Source organism: Bombina bombina, chromosome 1 (assembly GCF_027579735.1).
Source record: "Bombina bombina isolate aBomBom1 chromosome 1, aBomBom1.pri, whole genome shotgun sequence".
Taxonomy (NCBI): Eukaryota; Metazoa; Chordata; class Amphibia; order Anura; family Bombinatoridae; genus Bombina; species Bombina bombina.
In genome coordinates this window covers 1,344,141,492-1,344,161,899 of record NC_069499.1, presented here as the reverse complement: position 1 = coordinate 1,344,161,899, position 20,408 = coordinate 1,344,141,492, and the positions used below count along the sequence as shown (strand labels likewise).

The following is a 20,408-nucleotide window of genomic DNA, read 5'->3' as shown; positions in this document are numbered from 1 at the left end:
GGGAAAACCAGACCCGCTCAGTAGAGCACAGAGGGCGGGTCTGGAAAACCCTGTTTTTTTATAAAAGTTTACCGGATATATTAGGTTGTATAAAGCTAGCACTCATATAATGTTATATAATTCTGCACTATGTGCAGAATTATATAACATTATTTTTTAGGTTTACGGGCCCTTTAAGTTTAAACCTAAATCCCTAACAAACACCCCTAATTTGCTGCCCCCAACATCGCCGACACCTAAATAAACTTATTAACCCCTAATCTGCCGCCCCCGACATCGCCAACACTAATAAAAGCTATTAACCCCTAATCTGCCGCTCCTTGACATCGCCACCACTATAATAAAGTTATTAACCCCTAAACCTCCGGCCTCCCTCATCTCCTCCACTAAATAAACCTATTAACCCTTAAACCGCCGGCCCCTACATAGCAAAACACTAAATTAAACTATTAATCCCTAAATCTAATGCCCCCTTACTTTAAATTAAAATTACAATATAACGAGGGGGCGGAGTCTGGCAGGGCTTCAGGATGGCCGCATCGTTCTAGAGCTCCTGGCAACTGAGCAAAAAGATATATCATAACTCCGGACTACTACCTCACAAGGTATTACCTTTGAGTCCTAAAGCTACATAGAGTAGAGAGGAGCACTTCGGAGGCTTGAGACACAATCTGATATAAATGTAAAGCCACTAACTAAGGAGAAGAGAAGTGTTGGCAGGCGCCATTTTATCTAGGCGCAAACACACAAAAATATCAGCCGATTGCAGGAGGCCGTTATAGAGGACGGCATACTAGAAAAGAGAGATCTCATTAAGCCACTGAATCACAGTATTCTCTGCTACTATCAAAGTTTGACAACTACCTCATGCAATATCTAAACTTATACTCTTATGAGTAACCGCACTGTGGGAAGCTAGATCGTTGAGACCTGAAGGGGCAAATACTTCCCGGCACCCGGCAGTGGGGTAACCTAAGAGCGGACACCGTCCTGCTATCTGCAAACTTTCCATCTCTGTTGCCCATCTTTATATTCCAACATGGATGCACAGCTATTTTGTGACACTATTAGCCTTATGTTTACACGGCTAGAAAAGAAAATGTGCAAGCAGTTTGCCGATCTTACTCAGTCACTACATGATGTGTACATGTGGCCTGATGATGACACCAGAGTACAAGAGACAGAGGAGAACCGGCAGTGTAACACCCTACCTACTTCTTCTGGGATACTTTCTACCCTTGTCATGTTTGATCGAGATGACCGGGAGATTGAGATTCTTACCATGGGAACATGTGAACGGCACATAGGAGAGAATGCCCCAGCGTCTGTAGGACAAAGAGCTACGGACCCTCTTTTACCTCCCAACCCTACCGTGGACTTCTTACTCCTCTTCCTGGCTCATAGAAAAGAGGCTAACCGTCAGGATACTTCTTACCTTTAATGGCTATTAGCCCCCACACAACATCGGAGGCTACAGGGACTTATGCGGCCAGCTGATAATCTCAGATATGAAGTTGAGACAAACCATAAAACTACAGTTAGAGCCGTGTCAGTGTTTACCGGTCCTGGTCTGGTTCATTAACTCTAATTTTCCCATGGTTTTGCTCTATAAACTCAGTTAACAATAAGTACTGCTGATGACTCACTCCCATATTCTTTGAAACAGCAGCCGTTCTACAAAGTGGCCAAAGTAACACAGCTCAATAGGACTTATTTAATAGGACTGCATTTCATATTTCTACTATAAATTGGCAATATGTACGCCCACTTCAGCTATAGACAGCTCTTTTTATGTAATCTCATTGACCTCATTTGTACACCATACCTATAATATGTTACCCATATCACCCATGTGTGTATCGCATGTTACATGTCTGGATGTGTTTGGGTGGAAAACACTTACATTTGTGTATATCCAGGTTCAGTTAAATGATTTCATAGAACATCCCAAATATGATGACCTGGACAAGGTACTAAAAGAAAGTGTAGATAAATTCAGGGTAGAGCTTGATAATTTCAAACTACGAAAATGTAACCGTGACAATGATGACTACATCAACAATAAGGTTTATGTTTGGCATACGTCTAATAGAACAAACAGACAGAAGAGAAGGTGGTCCAATAATAAGCAAAAACTATCAGGTCAAGAAAAGAAGGTTACATTTTCTGACTCTGAATTCACTGATAATGAGCAAACTGGTCACTTTACTAAAAGTGGCTCTAGTGACCAATAAGATGAAAAGGAGTGTCAGGATGCCAGGAATCAGACTGAGACGAGAAGTGCAAAAATAATCACACCTTTATTAATAGCAAAAAATAATAAAAAGTCCACAAGTCAAATAACAAGCCAGGAATCAAAACCAGAGCTGGTAGTCAGACGAGCCGAGTCAGGAGCCAAAGCGAGTAGTCAGACGAGCCGGAATCAGGAACAAGGAGAACAACAGAGTCAGGAACAAGCCAGGGATCAGGAACCAGGAGGGACGTCAGACAGCCAGGTAATACACAGGAGCTCTCACAAACAGGTCTGAGACAACGCAAGGGCAAAGCATACTGAACAGAGGCCCTTTAAATAATAAGTGATGACATCACAATTCTGAGACTGCATCCTGTCTCACACAGATGATGTACACCAGTCTGGCCATAAAAGGAAGTGCAGGAAATGAGTCAGCAAGAGAAGTGAGTAAAATGGCTGCCAGCAGCACATGGCAAACAAAACAGGGAAAAAACCCTGACAGTACCCTCCCCTCAACGACCCCTCCCCGCGGGAGGACAAAAGTCTTATTAGGGAAACGGGCATGGAAGGCACGGAGGAGGGCGGGAGCATGAACATCAGAGGAGGGAACCCATGAACGCTCCTCCAGACTGTAGCCCCTCCAGTGAACCAAATGCTGTACACGGCCCCTGGACATACGAGAGTCAATAATGCTGCTGACCTCATACTCCTCATGGTTGTCAACAAAGATAGGACGGGGACGAGGCAACACAGTGGTAAACCGATTACAAACCAATGGTTTCAAAAGGGAGACATAAAAAACATTGGAGATGCGCATTGCAGGAGGAAGGTCAAGAGCATAGGCCACAGGATTGGCCACAGTTTATTGGAAGGCACACAATGGTTCAAGTTGCGGGAGGACAGCCAAACTCTCTCACCAACCTGGTAGGAAGGTGCTGGCAGACGCCTACAATCAGTCTGGAACTTTTGGCGCTGCATAGAACGATGAAGGCAATTCTGAATCTGCACCCACGTGAAACGGAGTTGCCGGAGATGCTCCTCCAAAGCCGGAATACCCTGAGACATGAAGGAATCGGGAAACAAGGATGGTTGAAACCCATAATTCGCCATGAACGGGGATAACTTGGAGGAAGAATTAATAGCACTATTACGAGCAAACTCTGCCCAAGGTAACAGTTCTGACCAATTATTGTAGTGATCTGAGACATAGCAACGGAGGAACTGCTCCAGAGCTTGATTAGACCATTCCGCAGCCCCATTGGATTGAGGGTGATATGCAGAGGAGAAGAAAAGCTGGATCCCCATTTGAGCACAAAAGGAACGCCAAAATCTGGAGACAAACTGGCTACCCCAGTCCGACACTATCTCCTTGGGTAACCCATGTAAACGGAAGACCTCCCGGGCAAAAATTGAAGCAAGCTCCTGAGCGGTAGGCAACTTCTTCAAGGGAATGCAATGTGAAATTTTAGAAAAACGGTCAACCACCATAAGGATAATAGTATTGCCATTGGAAACAGGGAGCTCGACAATGAAGTCCACGGAAAGATGTGTCCAAGGACGCTCACCATTAGCAATAGGTTGAAGAAGACCCACAGGAAGACGTTGAGGAGTCTTATTCTGTGCACAAACTGAGCAGGAGGCAACATGTGCAGCAACATCAGAACGAAGACCTGGCCACCAGAATTGTCGAGTGACAGACCAAATCATTTGGTTCTTGCCTGGGTGACCTGCGGCTTTAGGATAGTGGTAAGTGTGCAAAAGTTTAGTTTGAAGATTCTCAGGAACAAAACACTTACCACTAGGTTTCTCAGGAGGTGCATTGGTTTGTGCAGCCAGGATCTCCTTCTCCAAGGGAGAAGTCAAATTAGTATGTATGGTAGCCAAAATATGGTCAGGAGGTATAACTGGAGTAGGTACAGACTCCTCCTTGGACAGAGGCAAAAAATTGTCGAGAGAGGGCATCAGCCATAGCATTCTTACTACCAGGCAGGTAGGAGACAACATAATTAAACCGAGACAAAAATAGCTCCCATCTGGCCTGTCGGGCGACAAACGGTTTGCTTCAGATAGATAAGTTAAATTCTTGTGGTCAGTAAGAATGAGCACTGGCACGCTAGTACCCTCGAGTAGATGCCTCCATTCCTTGAGTGCCAAAATTATGGCCAGTAATTCCCTGTTGCCAATTTCATAATTGCACTCCGCTGGAGACAATTTCTTAGAGAACAAACCACACGGATGCAAGGAACCATCAGGCGTAGGACGTTGAAACAAGAGGGCACCTACTCCAGTCTCAGACGCATCAACCTCAAGAACGAAAGGCAGGACAGGGTTAGGATGAGCCAGAATTGGAGTGGCAGCAAAGGCAGTCTTAAGACTATCAAAGGCCTTAATGATAGTAGGTGACTAATAGAGTGGATCATTCTCTTTACGGGTCATGCCTGTGATAGGTTTGACCAAGGAAAATAAACTTTCTATAGTAATTGGCGAACCCCAAAAAACGTTGAATAGACCGAAGACCAACTGGGCGAGGCCACTGCAGAACTGCAGATAACTTGTCAGGATCCATGGAGAACCCTGCAACGGAGATAACATATCCTAGGAAAGTTATTGAGTATGATGGAACTCACATTTCTCGAGTTAACAAAACAGGCCGTTCTCACGTAGTCTCTGAAGAACCCGTGTAACATCAGAACGATGAGCCTCAAGTGTGGGTGAGTGTATGAGGATGTCGTCTAAGTACACCACAACACACTGTTGCAACATATCTCGTAGGACATCATTAATAAATTCCTGGAAAACAGCAGGAGCATTACATAGGCCAAAGGGCATTACAAGATACTCATAATGCCCGCACCTGGTGTTAAATGCTGTTTTCCATTCGTGGCCCTCCTTGATCCTAACAAGATTGTACGCTCCTCTCAAATCAAGTTTAGTAAGGACCGTAGCTCCCTTGAGGTGGTCAAAGAGTTCTGTAATGAGCAGAATAGGGTAAGCATTCTTAATGGTAGACGATTAAGACCCCTATAATCGATGCATGGTCTTAACTCGCCATCCTTTTTCTTCACAAAGAAGAAGCCAGCCCCTGCAGGAGAGCAGGATTTGCGGATGATCCCCCGCAACAGAGCATCGGCAACATACTCCTCCATAGCACAATTCTCCGCAACAGACAGAGAGTAACCCCGGCCCCGAGGAGGAATGGCTCCGGGTTGCAGGTCTATGGCACAATCGTAAGACCGGTGAGGAGGCAACGTACCGGTATGCACCTTGTCAAAAATGTCTAGGAACTCTCAGTACTCCTCTCGCAATTGAGATACCGAAGAAGTGCACAAGACTTTAACTGGTTTCTGAAGACAAGTGGAAATACATTGCGGAGACCACAACAAAATTTCGAACCCGCGCCAGTCGAGACTGGGATTGTGCTTTTGGAGCCAGGGATAACCCAGAACAACGGAGTTTATCACCTGAAACTGGAGGGTTTCAAAATGGAGAGCCCCAACAGCCATGGATATTGGAGCAGTTTCGTGAGTAACGAGTGCGGGCTGAAGGGGCCTGTCATCAATGGCCTCAATAGCAAGCGGAATGGGCCGAGGCAAAACAGGAATGGAGTGCTTTGATACAAAAGCACTGTCAATAAAATAGCCTGCAGCACCGGCGTCAACAAGAGCCTGGGTGACTATGGAAGAATCCACCCAGGAAACGACAACCGTGACCAAAGGTTTCTCCTTTAGCGGTTCCGGGGACAAGGATAAACCACCCAAGGTCTGCCCCTGACAGGACCTTAGGTGTGAGCATTTCCCGGCCGTGTAGGACAAGACTTCAAAAGGTGGCCCTATAACCCACAATAGAGGCAGAGCCCCTCCCTCCTCCTAAAGGCCCTCTCCGCCGCGGAGAGACTCGTGAATCCCAACTGCATCGGCTCAGCAGTACCTGGTGAATCGGGACCAGGAGGCATGGGAGGAGAGGGAGGCATGGGTGGGAACGAACACATAAGAGACAACGGAAAGGGAGGCTTCCGCAAGCGCTCCTTGAAAGAGGGCCTCTCTCTGAGTCTGATGTCAATTAGGATAAAAAAAGACACCAATGCCTCGAGATCCTCTGGTAAATCTTTGGCAGCAACTTTGTCTTTAATCGCATCAGAGAGCCCATGAAAGAAGGCGGCAACAAGGGCTTCATTGTTCCAACCTACCTCTGCGGTAAGCGTACAGAACTCAATGGCATACTGAGCAACAGATCTTGTACCTTGCTGAATGGACATGAGTCGTTTAGCAGCAGAGGAGGAGAGAGCCGGAACATCAAATACCCTTCGAAAGGAGGCCACAAATTCAGGGTAATTTGAAATCACAGGTTTATTAGCCTCCCACAAGGGATTAGCCCAGGCAAGAGCTGTGTCAGAGAGTAATGAGATGAGAAATCCCACTTTAGCTCTGTCAGAGGGAAACGCCTGAGGTAACATCTCAAAGTAAATGCCTACCTGGTTCAAAAACCCTCTGCACTGATTAGGATTGCCTCCATATTGCTGAGGTAGAGGTGCAGAACCGGACATGCTTCTGGTAGGACTAGGTGCAGCAGCGGAAACAGGAGCAGCCATAAAATGCGGGACACTTTGGTCCAAATGTGCAGTGCGAGTCAGCAGGGTTTGCAGGGCTAGTGCAAATTGATCCAAGCTGCGATCCTGTTCATCCATCCTGGAAATTATGGCAGGTAAAGGTGGATTATTAGCACCATCAGGATTCATGGCCCTTGCGTAATGTCAGGATGCCAGGAATCAGACTGAGACCAGAAGTGCAAAAATAATCACACCTTTATTAATAGCAAAAAATTATAAAAAGTGCACAAGTCAAATAATAAGCCAGGAATAAAAACCAGAGCTGGTAGTCAGACGAGCCGAGTCAGGAGCCAAATAGAATATTCAGACGAGCCGAGTCAGGAGCCAAAGCGAGTAGTCAGATGAGCCGGAATCAGGAACAAGGAGAACAACAGAGTCAAGAACAAGCCAGGGATCAGGAACCAGGAGGACGTCAGACAGCCAGGTAATACACAGGAGCTCTCACAAACAGGTCTGAGACAACGCAAGGGCAAAGCATATTGAACAGAGAACCTTTAAATAATAAGTGATGACATCACAATTTTGAGACTGCATCCTGTCTCACACGGATGATGTACACCAGTCTGGCCATAAAAGGAAGTGCAGGAAATGAGCAGCATCACACAGTATGCACCAGAGTCAGCAAGAGAGGTGAGTAAAATGGCTGCCAGCAGCACATGGCAAACAAAACATGGAAAAAACACCTGACAAGGAGCTAGTAGTCCGGCCCAAACAGGGTAGTAAGACAATACGTGGTAAACATGATTCCACATCCACTAGAATAGAACCAGTGGTTACTAAGAATTCTAGTCAGAGAGATAGAAACCAGGATAATGTAGATATGAGGGAATTCTTAAGTGACAATGCGTGTGATCCACCGACACTAAGTGGTAACATTAAACCTTGTTTAAAAATGAATAACCCGCCTAGTCAACACCCTTTAGGGCAGGTGGGGATGGAAACAGAAGGGAGAGGAGGAAGAGGAAGAAACACAGGAAGAGGTCAAAGAGGTCGCAGAGGTAGAGGTCAGTACAACAAATACAGAATATAAAAATCATTAACCTCTCTAATTACACATTAAATAAGGATGAAATATCAGTTTTGAGTTTAGGTTTGGGTCTTGTGCCAAATGCAACTTTCAATCTCTTTGAGACCATTACTGATGTTAATCGTCTAGTGAGAGACCTCACATTAAGAAAGTTATTTTGGGGCAGAGAGTTGCAGACCCATGATACTGATATTTCTGGGGATGTTCATCTTTAGAACATTCCTAATGACCTCACTCCTATAATGGATATTATAGACTTTGGGGAAGCATGTGACTATTTTTTACTTCATGACTTAAATTATGAATCCAATACCCCTAACTCTTTTCTTAAAACGACACACGTAGGGTTCAAACCCAGGTCAATCTTCTATCCTATTAAAGAAAGGGGCCCATTTTTGGAGGCTTTCCATCAAAGGGTTGAAGAGGAACTCATACGACTGTCTAGATGCCACAATGCAACCCCCCTAATCTCACTCAAGGGCAGAGATGTGCTCTAGATAATCTGAGAAAGAGAGATGACATAGTCATTAGACAAGCTGATAAGGGGGTAGCATTTTGGTATAAGACAAAACAGCTTATGTTAAAGAGGCAGAAAGGCAAATTTATGACACAGAGGTTTACCACAACCTCCCTAGAGACCCTACTAATATTTTTAAGTTACATTTTTTGGATTTGCTGGATGATGTACTGCAGGGGGGATTTTTGATCAGGATACTTTTGATTATCTCTTTGTGAACTCACCAGTTATTCCCATCTTCCATCCCCTTCCCAAGGTACACAAATCCTTGGAGGAGGTGAGGGGAAGGCCTATTGTTTCTGGAATAGGTTCTCTCTTTGAGAGAGTTTCTGGTTGGGTAGAGTCTCTCCTGCAGCCCATTGTCCAGCAATTACAGCAGGTAATTTGGAGCACTGACTGCTCATGGTTAACCGTTCACGTGGTGGGGTTATATTCATGTATTCCACATGAATATGGTCTGGAAGCTAATAAATACTCTCTAGATGTGTACAGTAATTATGAGGCAAAACTGAAAGGGTATCTGTTGAAAATTTTGGACTTCCTTCTAGTTCACAATTATTTTAAGTTTGGTGATTCTTTCTTTCTCCAGAGGTGTGGGACCGCCATGGGTGCTAAATTCGCCCCCGCCTATGCAAATCTTTTCATGGGCTGGTGGGAGAGGTCCCATGTCTTTGGAGATAGAAATCCATACAGGGATAATATACGGTCATACAAAAGGTATATTGATGACCTTCTCTTTGTATGGATAGGAACGGAACAAGAAATGAAGGAGTTAATTTCTTATCTAAACACCAATCACCTAAACCTTCAGTTTACATCTACTTTTGATAAAGTTAAAGTACCCTATCTGTATTTGTATTTGATAGGTGATCCTGCAAGTTCACGAGTTATAACCACACTATACAGAAAACCCATTACGTCCAACACGATTCTGCATGCTAGGTCTTGTCATCCTAACCATACTGGTTTTGGGGTGGCTAAAGGCCAATTCATAGGCTAAAAAGAAACTGTTCGTCAGATATTGATTTCCAGAAGGAATCAGATACCCTGAAGAAACAGCTCCAAGAAAGAGGCTATTCTCATAAGATTATTAGTAGAGCCTTTCAAGAGGTAAATAGAATGGATAGAAGAACAATGTTACAGCAGACGAGGGACTATGTAGGACAGTCTACACCAGAATTTTTATTGTTTTAAAAGATAGATAATCCCTTTATTACCCATTCACCAGTTTTGCATAACCAACACAGTTATAATAATACACTTTTAACCTCTGTGATTATCTTGTATCTAAGCCTCTGCAAACTGCCCCTTTTTTAAGTTCTTTTGACAGACTTGCAGTGTAGCCAATCAGTGCCTGCTCCCAGATAACTTCTCGTGCACGAGCACAGTGTTATCTATATGAAATACGTGAACTAACACCCTCTAGTGGTGAAAAACTGTTAAAATGCAATCTGAAAGAGGTGGGCTTCAAGGTCTAAGAAATTAGCATATGAACCTCCTAGGTTAAGCTTTCAACTAAGAATACCAAGAGAACAAAGCAAAATTGGTGATAAAAGTAAATTGGAAAATTGTTTAAAATTACATGCTCTATCTGAATCATAAAAGTTTATTTTGGCCTAGACTGTCCCTTTAAGCCAAATTTTATTACAACATATAGCCCCCAATTCACAGAAATCTGTGGAATTATAGGTAAACATTTACCAGTTCTAACAGGAGAAGATAGCCTTAAAAAATTGGTTTCAGATGGCTGTAACTTCATCTCTAGAAAAGGCTGCACACTTGGTAATATTTTAGCACCTAGCATGTTAAGAAAAACTACTATAGGAGGAAGCAGCTGGCTCCAAGTTAAAGGACATTTTAAATGCCATTTTTCAAGTTGAATTGCTTGTAGTCATGCCACTGTCACTAATAGGTTTCAATCTAAGGATACCCAATGGGTCTTTCTTTCATCAAGTTGCACAAATTGTCGCACCAGATTTGTGATCTACTTGGTTGAATGCACTGACTGTAATATGCAGTACGTGGGGTGTACGACACGTGAGGCACGTTCACGTATCAGAGAACATCTGAATAATATAGACAAGTGAATTGATGTGTCAGACCTGGTACACCATTTTATAATAGACCACAACAAAATGGTCAATACCTTTAAATGGCAGGTTATTGAAAGTATATCCAATACTCCTAGGGGGGGGGGGGGTGACAAAACGTCTAAACTTTTGCATAGAGAGGCCTTTTGGATATTCACTTTGCAAACCAGATGCCCTAAAGGCTTTAATGCAGTTGGTGATATTATCAATCACTGGCAATATAGATAAATATCTATCACTAACAATTGTTTTAGTGACAAGGTGACAGAATGTTTGCAATTTAGTGAGCCTATGATAGATTTCAGGCACATCTTATTATAATGAGGCACCCTTTCTTACTGTATATCTGTTCAGACACTATAGGTGCCTAGTATGGTCCTTGTCCACAGCCATCCAGATACCTTTTTGGGTTCGTAATTAATATCCTATATGTAAATAGTTTTTTCCCCCAGGATACTACAATCATTGTTTTGGTAATCTTCACAGTGGCATGACGGATTAGAAATTCCCTATTGTCCCACAATAATTTTATTATGGGACCGTGCAAAGCACATAGCACATCTTTATTATTAGTTACATTGATTGGCGTATATAAAGCCTATTGATGCTTTATAGGGATTTTTGTTTTTGTCTTGCCACATTCTCTATGAATTAAGACTCAGAGTCTTTATGTATCTTCATACAAATTACTGTATATTTGCACTTCAATGATTATATTTTATATTGTTGTCCATGTATAATGTTTCATTGAGTTACATGATACGCTATTACCCTCAGCTGTTCACCCTTTATAGGCCATCATAAGGCTATTTAAGGGTGATAACCGGATATCCGATTATGGTCTATGATTAAAGGGCCATAATACCCAAATGTTTAAACACTTGAAAATGATGCAGCATAGCTGTAAAAAGCTGACTAGAAAATATCTCCTGAACATCTCTATGTAAAAAAGAAAGATATTTTACCTCAAAAGTTCCTCAGTAGCCACCTCCCATTGTAAAGGATTTCTAAGCAGCATTTTAGTGTGTCTGTCCTGGGACAGCTGAAAGGATGAGCCTCGTGAACTCTCATATTATTTCACCAATCAGGTAAAGGAAGCTTACTATGAAATCTCATGAGAGTTAAGTGAAATCTCATGAGATCACAGTAAGAGTTCAGGACCTCAGCACTGCTGATGCTGATTGGCTGCTGTTCATTTCTTCATTTTTTTTTATTTTTACCTGCAGCTTTGTGCAGGTGAAGTATAACTTTTTACACAGAACTTACTCTGCTGAGCTGAGGAGATTGTGAGGTAAAATATCTTTCTTTTTTATATAGAGATGGTCAGGTGATATTTTCCTGTCAGCTTTTTACAGTTATACTGCATCAGTTTCAAGTGATTTAGCATATGAGTATTATGTCCCTTTAAGGCTTGCTTTCAGCCGAAATGCGTAAGACCAACAGGGAGCTGAGGGTCATAGCGTTTCTTGAATACTAGTTCTTTTACCCCACTTTTAGTGTGTGTTTTTTCTTGAAATAAAGCCTATCTTTTTTTTGGAGCTCGCTGGATTTTCATTTTTTGTTGCCTTGAATGTGTGTATATCTGCCTAAATTAGACACGGATCCAACAGGATCCTGCTGTTTTTCTGTAAAAAAAAGTGTTGTTTCTGAAAGGACTCAGATGTTTTTTTGTAAAAAAAAATGGTGGATCCAGAAGTGACTGGATGTGTTTGTGTGGAAAACAGTTAAATTTGTCTATCTCTGTCTAAACTAGACATGGATCCGGGTGTTTTTCTGTAAAAAAGTGTTGGTTCTGAAAGTACCCAGATGTTTTTGTGTAAAAAATGGTGGATCCAGAAGTGCCTGGATGTGTTTGTGTGGAAAACACATCTTAAAGTGTGATATTCGCATATTTGTTGCACACTTCAGATATGTGATACAAATACAAATAAGACCTCATTTGATGCAGCTGAGGGTGTAGTTTCTAAAAATATATAGTTTTGTTGTCCTATCTTAATTTCCCAGGCAGCTAAAGCTGTTTAATTGCTGGCAACAATACATTAAATTTAAAGATGCTTTTTATTAAGGTCTATCAAATTGACACGTCGGCAATAAAACAGTAGAAAAACACAGTGAAATGTTCTCAATTTCTGCTTATTGTAGACAGGTTACCTACTGCAAATATTTAGCAACATAGGTTTTGATGATAGAGTTTAGAAAAATAAAATTACAAACTAATTTTTAGTGATTGTGGAGTACAAAAATACACTTTTTTCATATTATATGCTTTATTTTTAAAACCTGTTAAGACATACACATATAATAATGGTATATTTGGAAACTGCTAGGTCTGCTGAAAAAAACAATATATAGTTTGTATAGCTTATTCACACAAACTTTACTTCTAAAAGTGTTTAAACGTGAACTGCAACAAAAAGGTCAAAACTAGCTTAGCACCCAGGTGGGAAATGGCTTAGCAGCCAAAGGGTTAAATTTGTGTATATCTGCCTAAATTAGACATAGAGCCGGCTTTTACCCACACCCCAAAAACAGTATATGTGTGGGTCTCTCACAAAAAAATGGCCTACGGTGGCAGCATCTAAAAACTCCACAACAGTAACTTCAGGTCTTCAGCACGAGTGGAAAAAGCTCAGCAGTTAAACCAAGTGATTTATATTTGCACAGGTTTGTCTACCAAATAGCAAGCACAGTTCCACTTACATTCATAAGATCTGTAAAATTATGGGATTAAACATATTTGGTTTTCTCAACAAAGCCCCTTGTACTTGGGAAATGGTTTATAGAACAACCAGAGCGGCAGTTTTGCAGCCAAATCGTATAACGCACGTCTACTTTATGTACATAGCCCACTATCAGGTCATTAGGTCACGGTGTATACTGGTCACCCTCTGACAACCACTTTCGTACTAGTCATACCGAGGAAACTGAGCCAGTCCGTTACATTGAGTTTAGGCGTGGTTACTAACTAAACAATGCGTGGGGCGTGGTTTAAATGTAACTGGGGCGTGGTTATAGTAATGATTCTCCACCATCATTCTCTGCGCGTGAATGAGGGGACCGAGCTGTACACTGTCATAATAAATAAAACCCGGAAATGAACCATTAGCGGACAGTAAACTGAGACGAGGTAACGGACTTGTTCTAACCGGTGACCCTGTCTGATTTATTGGCAATTCCTGTGGAGTGTCTGATTTCGGGTTTGCCTTGTTAGGCGGTGCGAGCGGCACAAAGAGCTGTGTGAGTCAGCGTGTCTGGTTACCAGCAGCATCCTGTCATTGTGTATCAGCTGTCACCAACTCCTGTCAGTGTAACCTGGTGGGGAGGTTTATCCAGAACATTCCTTGTGCTATTTAATTAGCCCGTTCATTAAACACATTTACAGCTCTCCATTCTATAGTGAATAAGGCCCCTAGAGTAGCATATGCAGTATTGTTGATTGGCCAAGTTCAGAAGTCTGTATTTATTTTATGACTGTTTTCTGTATTGTACCAAACCTACTGCAAGTGTGTCTTTTTTATTAACCTCCTATCAGTGTGTATCTGTCTTGTACCAAACCTACTGCAAGTGTGTCTTTTTATTAACCTCCTATCAGTGTGTATCTGTATCTGTCTTGTACACCTATTGCAAGTGTGTGTCTTTTTTTTTTATTAACCTCCTATCAGTGTGTATCTGTCTTGTACCAAACCTACTGCAAGTGTGTCTTTTTATTAACCTCCTATCAGTGTGTATCTGTATCTGTCTTGTACCAAACTTATTGCCAGTGTGTATCTGACTTGTACCAAACCTACTGCAAGTGTGTCTTTTTTTATTAACCTCCTATCAGTGTGTATCTGTCTTGTACCAAACCTACTGCAAGTGTGTCTTTTTATTAACCTCCTATCAGTGTGTATCTGTATCTGTCTTGTACCAAACTTATTGCCAGTGTGTATCTGACTTGTACCAAACCTACTGCAAGTGTGTCTTTTTGTATTAACCTCCTATCAGTGTGTATCTGACTTGAACCAAAACTATTGCAAGTGTGTGTCCTGTCTTGAAAAATCTGCTGTCAGTGAACATGTCTCCTGTGACCAGCCTCCTGTCTATGTGTATATGTCTTGTGATCAGTCTCCTGTTAGCTGCTATCTGATGACAAAACATTTCTCAGAGGGTATTTGTCTTTTGATAAGTATATTGTCAGTATCTGCCTTGTGACTAGTCTCCTGTTTGTGTCTATCAGTCTGGTAGCCAGCCTCTGGTCAGTGTGTATGTATATCAGCAGCCTCCAGTCAGTGTGCACCTGTCTAGTTAAAGTTAGTGTGTATGTACATCAGCAGCCTCCAGTCAGTGTGTATGTATATCAGCAGCCTCCAGTCAGTGTGCACCTGTCTAGTTAAAGTCAGTGTGTATGTATATCAGCATCCTCCAATCAGTGTGTATGTTCATCAGCATCCTCCGGCTCCAATCAGTGTGTATCTTCCTGCTTGTAGTCAGTGTGTACCTGCTTGCTTGTAGTGAGTCAGTGTGTACGTGCTTGCTTGTAGTCAGTGTGTATCTGTAACTTGGTGCTGAGCCTCCTGTTAGTGTGTATGTTTCTGGAGTCCAGCCTCCTGTAATTGCATAGGTTGCATACATCTGTCCATTCTCCTGTCAGTGACATAGATTCATCATTAACACTTATTTAGTCAGGTGAGACCAGCTGGAGCAGTCATCCAGGAATTCCGGGACGGGAGTTGCAGCTGTAGTTTTCTGTGACTAGTAATCTTCTTCTCATAGAACTTAATGGACCAATATAGAACCAGATTCTCATAGCTGAATGCAAAATGTAACATGGTAGCACCTGGCACAGCTAAAAGCTATCTCTATTAAAGGTACAGGAACCCCAATTTATTTTTCTTTCATGAATCAGAGCATATCATTCTAAACAACTTTCCAAATTACTTCTATTATATAATTTTCTTTATTATTTAGTTATCCTTGGTTGAAAAGCATAGTAGGCAGGCTCAGTGCCTGGGTGCTATTTGCTGATTGGTGGATGTACATGATATCATGTAGTCAACACATCTACATATGTATCCGACCCTATGCATATATAAATGTAGGCCTTGTTGACTGTATACAGCTAAAAAACAGGGATAATTGGAGGTTTAATGAATCGATACCATGTATGTTTATAAACCTCTAGAATGTCTCCTGTGGCCATTTCAGTGTATTTAACATATGTTCAAGTAAATAGACTGTTTCCTATTGGAGAAATAGGGCTTTTTTTTTGAGGATCAGAATAACCATTTGAGAATGCTGGAATCGGCTGAAAACACGCTATTGTGATTGCTACTGAAAAGTAGCATTTTCGGCCCAAAAAAGAATGTAAAACGCTTGTCACTATAGATTATGATCAAGTTTTATTACAGTTGAAACTAGTGATAGCAGCAACAAAAAGCTTTGTATGGTTAAACAGATTATATTATTTTTCTCTTAGTACTGCAATTAAAATGTGATCTAGCCCTATAGTAAGATGGCTACAACCCACATTCTGTAAGTGCTATAATGTAATGCATTGTCTGTTTCTTGACAATAAAATGTGTGTTTCCATAAGTCAGCAACAGAGCTTTTAGTAGTAGATTTGCTTTATGCAATGGGCATAGTAAACACACTGGATCTCCACCAGCACCATCCATTTTAAATGAGCTTTAATGAATTTATGCCATCATATGTCTGCCTAGTGAGCAGCCTCCTGTCAGTGTGCAGCTCTGGTTGAGACTCAGCTCCTTGTCAGAGTGTATCTGTGTAGACCAATCTCTTGCTAGTGTGTGTTTGTCTCAGAACCAGTGTTTTATCAGTGGAGATGTCAGTCAAGCAGCCAACTTGTCAGCTTGTATCTTCCTGCTGACCCGCCTCCTGCTCTTTGGCATTTGTCTGAACAATCTCCTGTCATTTTATATCTGTCTGCCTCTTGTCGTTGTGTTTACAGATCACCATTCTGCATTTCTTTTTGTTTCTTATATTTCTTGTGACCAGCCTGTTAGTTTTTGCATTTTTTTATTAGCAACCAATTGATATGTTTTTTGTTGGGTATCTGTGTATGTACATGACATCATGGTGAGTGTGTCTATACTCGGCAAACATATATATTGTGAACAATGACCTGCTAGCGGTTACTGTTTGTCTCTTGCTATTTCTGCTGAACATTCTTCTTTAAAGGGCAGGCCACTCAATGCAATAGAATTACATAATTAACAAGTACACAATAAAATGACAATGCAATAACACTTACTCTAAATTTTCAAATAAGCAGTAGATTTGCTTTCTGACAAAAATTCTCCAATTTTCTGGCCCCCTGTATCATGTGACAGACATTACAGGGTATACGTATACCCTGTAAACTTGTGCACATGCTCAGTAGGATTTGGTTCCACAGAACAGGTGGATATAAAAAAAAAAATTAACAATGGAAGTAATTTGGAAAGTGTCTTAAAACCGCATGTTCTTTCTGAATCATAAAAGTTTATTTTGACTTGTGTCCCTTTAACATTTTAACGCCGTTCTGCCGTTCTATTCCGTCATAATTACACTGGGCTTTAAAGCCGTTATGACGGAATAGAACGTCATAACAAACGGCTGTCCTGAAGCCTTCTGTGCTTCTAGGACTTGATCGCGGTCTGGAGGGCGTTCCTAGGGTTGTAGGGACGCCCCCCAGATGTGATCCAATAATTGAAATCTCGCGATCGTATGCACGATCGCGTAGTTTCAATTTGTCTACATCGGAACAGGTGTTCCGATGTAGGCACTTTCACCCTGTCACTAAAGGGTTAAGTAACTATTCGGTAATCATTCTGTTATTATTGTGTCTGTACCTGTTATCTCTAACCCAGTGGAGTATCTTGTTACCAACATTCTGTCTGGTTCCTAACCAATCAGCACGCCTGTATCTGTCTGGGCATCAACTCTTTTTCAAAGATTTTATCTGGTTAGCAACCTCCTGTCAGTGTTTTTGTTTCTGATGATTAACCTGTTACTGTGTATGTGGTTAGTAGACTTTTTTTTTCAATATGTTTATATGTCTGTCTAGTTGCCACCATTAACATAGTGTGTGTACTTGTTTGTGTGTGTGTGTATAAATATATGTATGTATGTACACACACACCATCATAATAATAATAATTCTCGCTCTTAAAAGCAATGGAATTAGCAAAAAATACATTTTATTAAATAAAGAAAATCCACCTAAGTAGTCCGCAATACTCACACCACATAAAAACTATGAGACTGAGCGTCCTCAGTCTAATTAAAAACCCAGATGCCAGAAATTGAGGAACAATAATGTAGTAACATATGTGTAATAAGCTATAAAGTGCTAAAGAAATGTAAGTTGTAACGAATGCGCAATGAATGTATGTACAAGAATTAACATCAACTGGATAAACAAAGTTCATACATCTGTAATAAGCATATAGTCCATGTACATTATATACTGACACTAAAGCAGGGGTATGTAGAACAAGGAGACTGTTCATCAAAATGTTGCTTCACAGTATCATATAAAGCAATAAAGCCCAATTTCCTCATGATATCCATAAATACCACAGCACTTTAGGGTATCAACCCGCCGTAAATTAAACCCACAATGCAATCCGGATAACAGGTAAAGTTCAAAAAGCTGTCTCTATAGCGGCACAAAGAGGTATATACTTCGCCGCTCAATTAGAGATTTTTACTTGAATGCGGGATGCACATATAATCTGTATACACAATCTCACCCATTGGCGACAATTGACCAAGCTAGATACTTGCGACAATAAGGCTGTGACACTCTCAGCATCAGTAGTGTATATCTGCCAACAGTTCTCCCAGACACATGTGCTATACTCAATGAGACACCCAAATCTTGGCCCTTAGACATGGTCTATCCCTTGTACATTGCCTAAGTCTTTAATGTGATATTGAGTACTACTTCGATACCATCTCTCACTTCCTTACACTGTCAAGTTCCCTGCGTGAAATGTCACACAGTCATTGGCCAAATGATCTATCACTCACCTCTTTCTTTTTATCTCGCTCTCTCACTCTCTCGCTCTCTCACTCTCTCACTCTCTCTCTTACTCTCCTTCTCTTAGACAAAAAAATGACATGACCCCTTTTGAAAAGGTTGGACATACCTGGTGTATATTTTAGTATGTGTTTTATAGGAGACAAAAGAGGAAACAGAGCGCACGCCACTCTAAGGGTAAAACTGTGATTTAATAGTACAAACATGCGCTTAAGTAAAATAACACGTACAATGTGTATAGAATAAAAAGCAATGGCAATATCAAGTATGTATCACCGCATCCTGCTGAGGGATGTGGTGATACATACTTGATATTGCCATTGCTTTTTATTCTATACACATTGTATGTGTTATTTTACTTAAGCGCATGTTTGTACTATTAAATCACGGTTTTTGTCTTCTTTGCTTTTATCTCTTGGGATCCGTGCCACAGCGTTCCCAGTTTCTTTGGAGCATCAGCCACTCTACTGGATTTATTAGTCAGAAAGGATTCACTACTGCCTGTGAACCTCTATGAAATTTCTAAGGTCGTAAACTTAGTCTACTGAAGTACCCATCCTTTGTCTGTTGCACTTTGTTTTATATTATATTGGTAGATTTATATATCATCTGTAGTGAATGTAATTATTAACAATGCTTTTATAATATCTTGAATTTCTCTATTACACACTTTTTATATATTATATCAATTTATGAGAGAAGCACAGCATTGATATTTTTTGTTTGAGTATGTGTTTTATGTCTGCAACTCTGCATATATTGTTTGTTATTGCTGGGTGTTATTAGATATTGTAACTGATGTATTACATTTTGTTGTATATTTATTCTTCTCTGCCTTTGTTTCTAAGGTCCCTGCAAATGTTGATCTTCAAAAAAACCTTTTGTTGCTGTGAGGTTCATGAGACCATACAGAATGGTTCTGGATTCAGGTCTCCAGACATACGACAGATCATCCTCCAGCACTATCAAAGACCGAGAGACTAGACTGAAAACAAAAATAACACAGATCAATAATGTTCACTCGTATTCATGTTCCGCCATTTCGCAGGCCCCTCAGCCTCCCCGCTCTCGTCCTAAATCTTTCATTAGTACAAACAAAACACATCTGCCAGTGAAGACAGAGCCAAGAAAGATGGCTGGCTGTCCTGTGTATATGGGACAGTGCAGCTGGATGCGCCGCAGTGAGAGCTCATGTACAATCAACAGCAGTGGCAGCAGCTCCCAGAGCAGAATTAAAAGCTCTGGCTCCCTTCCACACATTAGCCGACCCAGCAGTGTACCAAGAGTGACAAAGAGAAGCTCCTGCCTCCTGGTAGCACTAAGACCTACCAATGTCGACCAAGAGCGAGAGAAGTTCTTTTCATCTAAATATACCTATAACCCTCAATTCCTCTACCAGGAGCCAATGCCCACATCTGTCCTTGAGAAATACAATGAGGCATCTGATCAGTTCTTAACACAGGTAACGTCATCCATTTAGTATTGGGGGTATTTCAGAGTATCTACAAGACGTGACACCACAATTGTCAATGTAAAGGTAGAGATGAAACCAGACTGATAAACTGAATAGCAAAGGGCTGTCTATTGTATCATACTAGAGCCATCAGATCAGACCTTCCACATTTTAAATGATGTTGCTGAACACAATCTTTTAATTTGTTCTGATTTCGACTGACCTCATTTTACCCCACGTGTTCTCCCAACCGACAAATCCATCTAGGCTGTTCACCAAAAGTACAAATATTTATCATTTTTTACTTAAAAACCGATTTATATTTAGGTATAAGTTGTTTGCTTGTGCTCTCTAGATAAGTTTTATCTTGAAATACATCCTAAATACTTTAAACGGCAGAAGATAATGTTTAGGTCTAAGATAAAGGAATAGCCTAGGGGTGACATGCTGTCTTATACT

The 20,408-nt window shown here is 41.2% G+C and overlaps 1 protein-coding gene across 1 annotated transcript in view; it reads left to right on the top strand.

Annotated features, from left to right (window-relative positions):
• The first annotated feature begins 13,491 nt into the window (after nucleotides 1-13,491).
• MATCAP1 (microtubule associated tyrosine carboxypeptidase 1) overlaps nucleotides 13,492-20,408 on the top strand; it is a 57,992-nt gene continuing 51,075 nt past the window's right edge. The window contains exons 1-2 of the mRNA XM_053695321.1: nucleotides 13,492-13,600; nucleotides 19,345-19,958. Coding sequence (XP_053551296.1) covers nucleotides 19,395-19,958 — 564 coding nt within the window. The 5' untranslated portion in view covers nucleotides 13,492-13,600; nucleotides 19,345-19,394. The remainder of the gene's footprint in view (nucleotides 13,601-19,344; nucleotides 19,959-20,408) is intronic.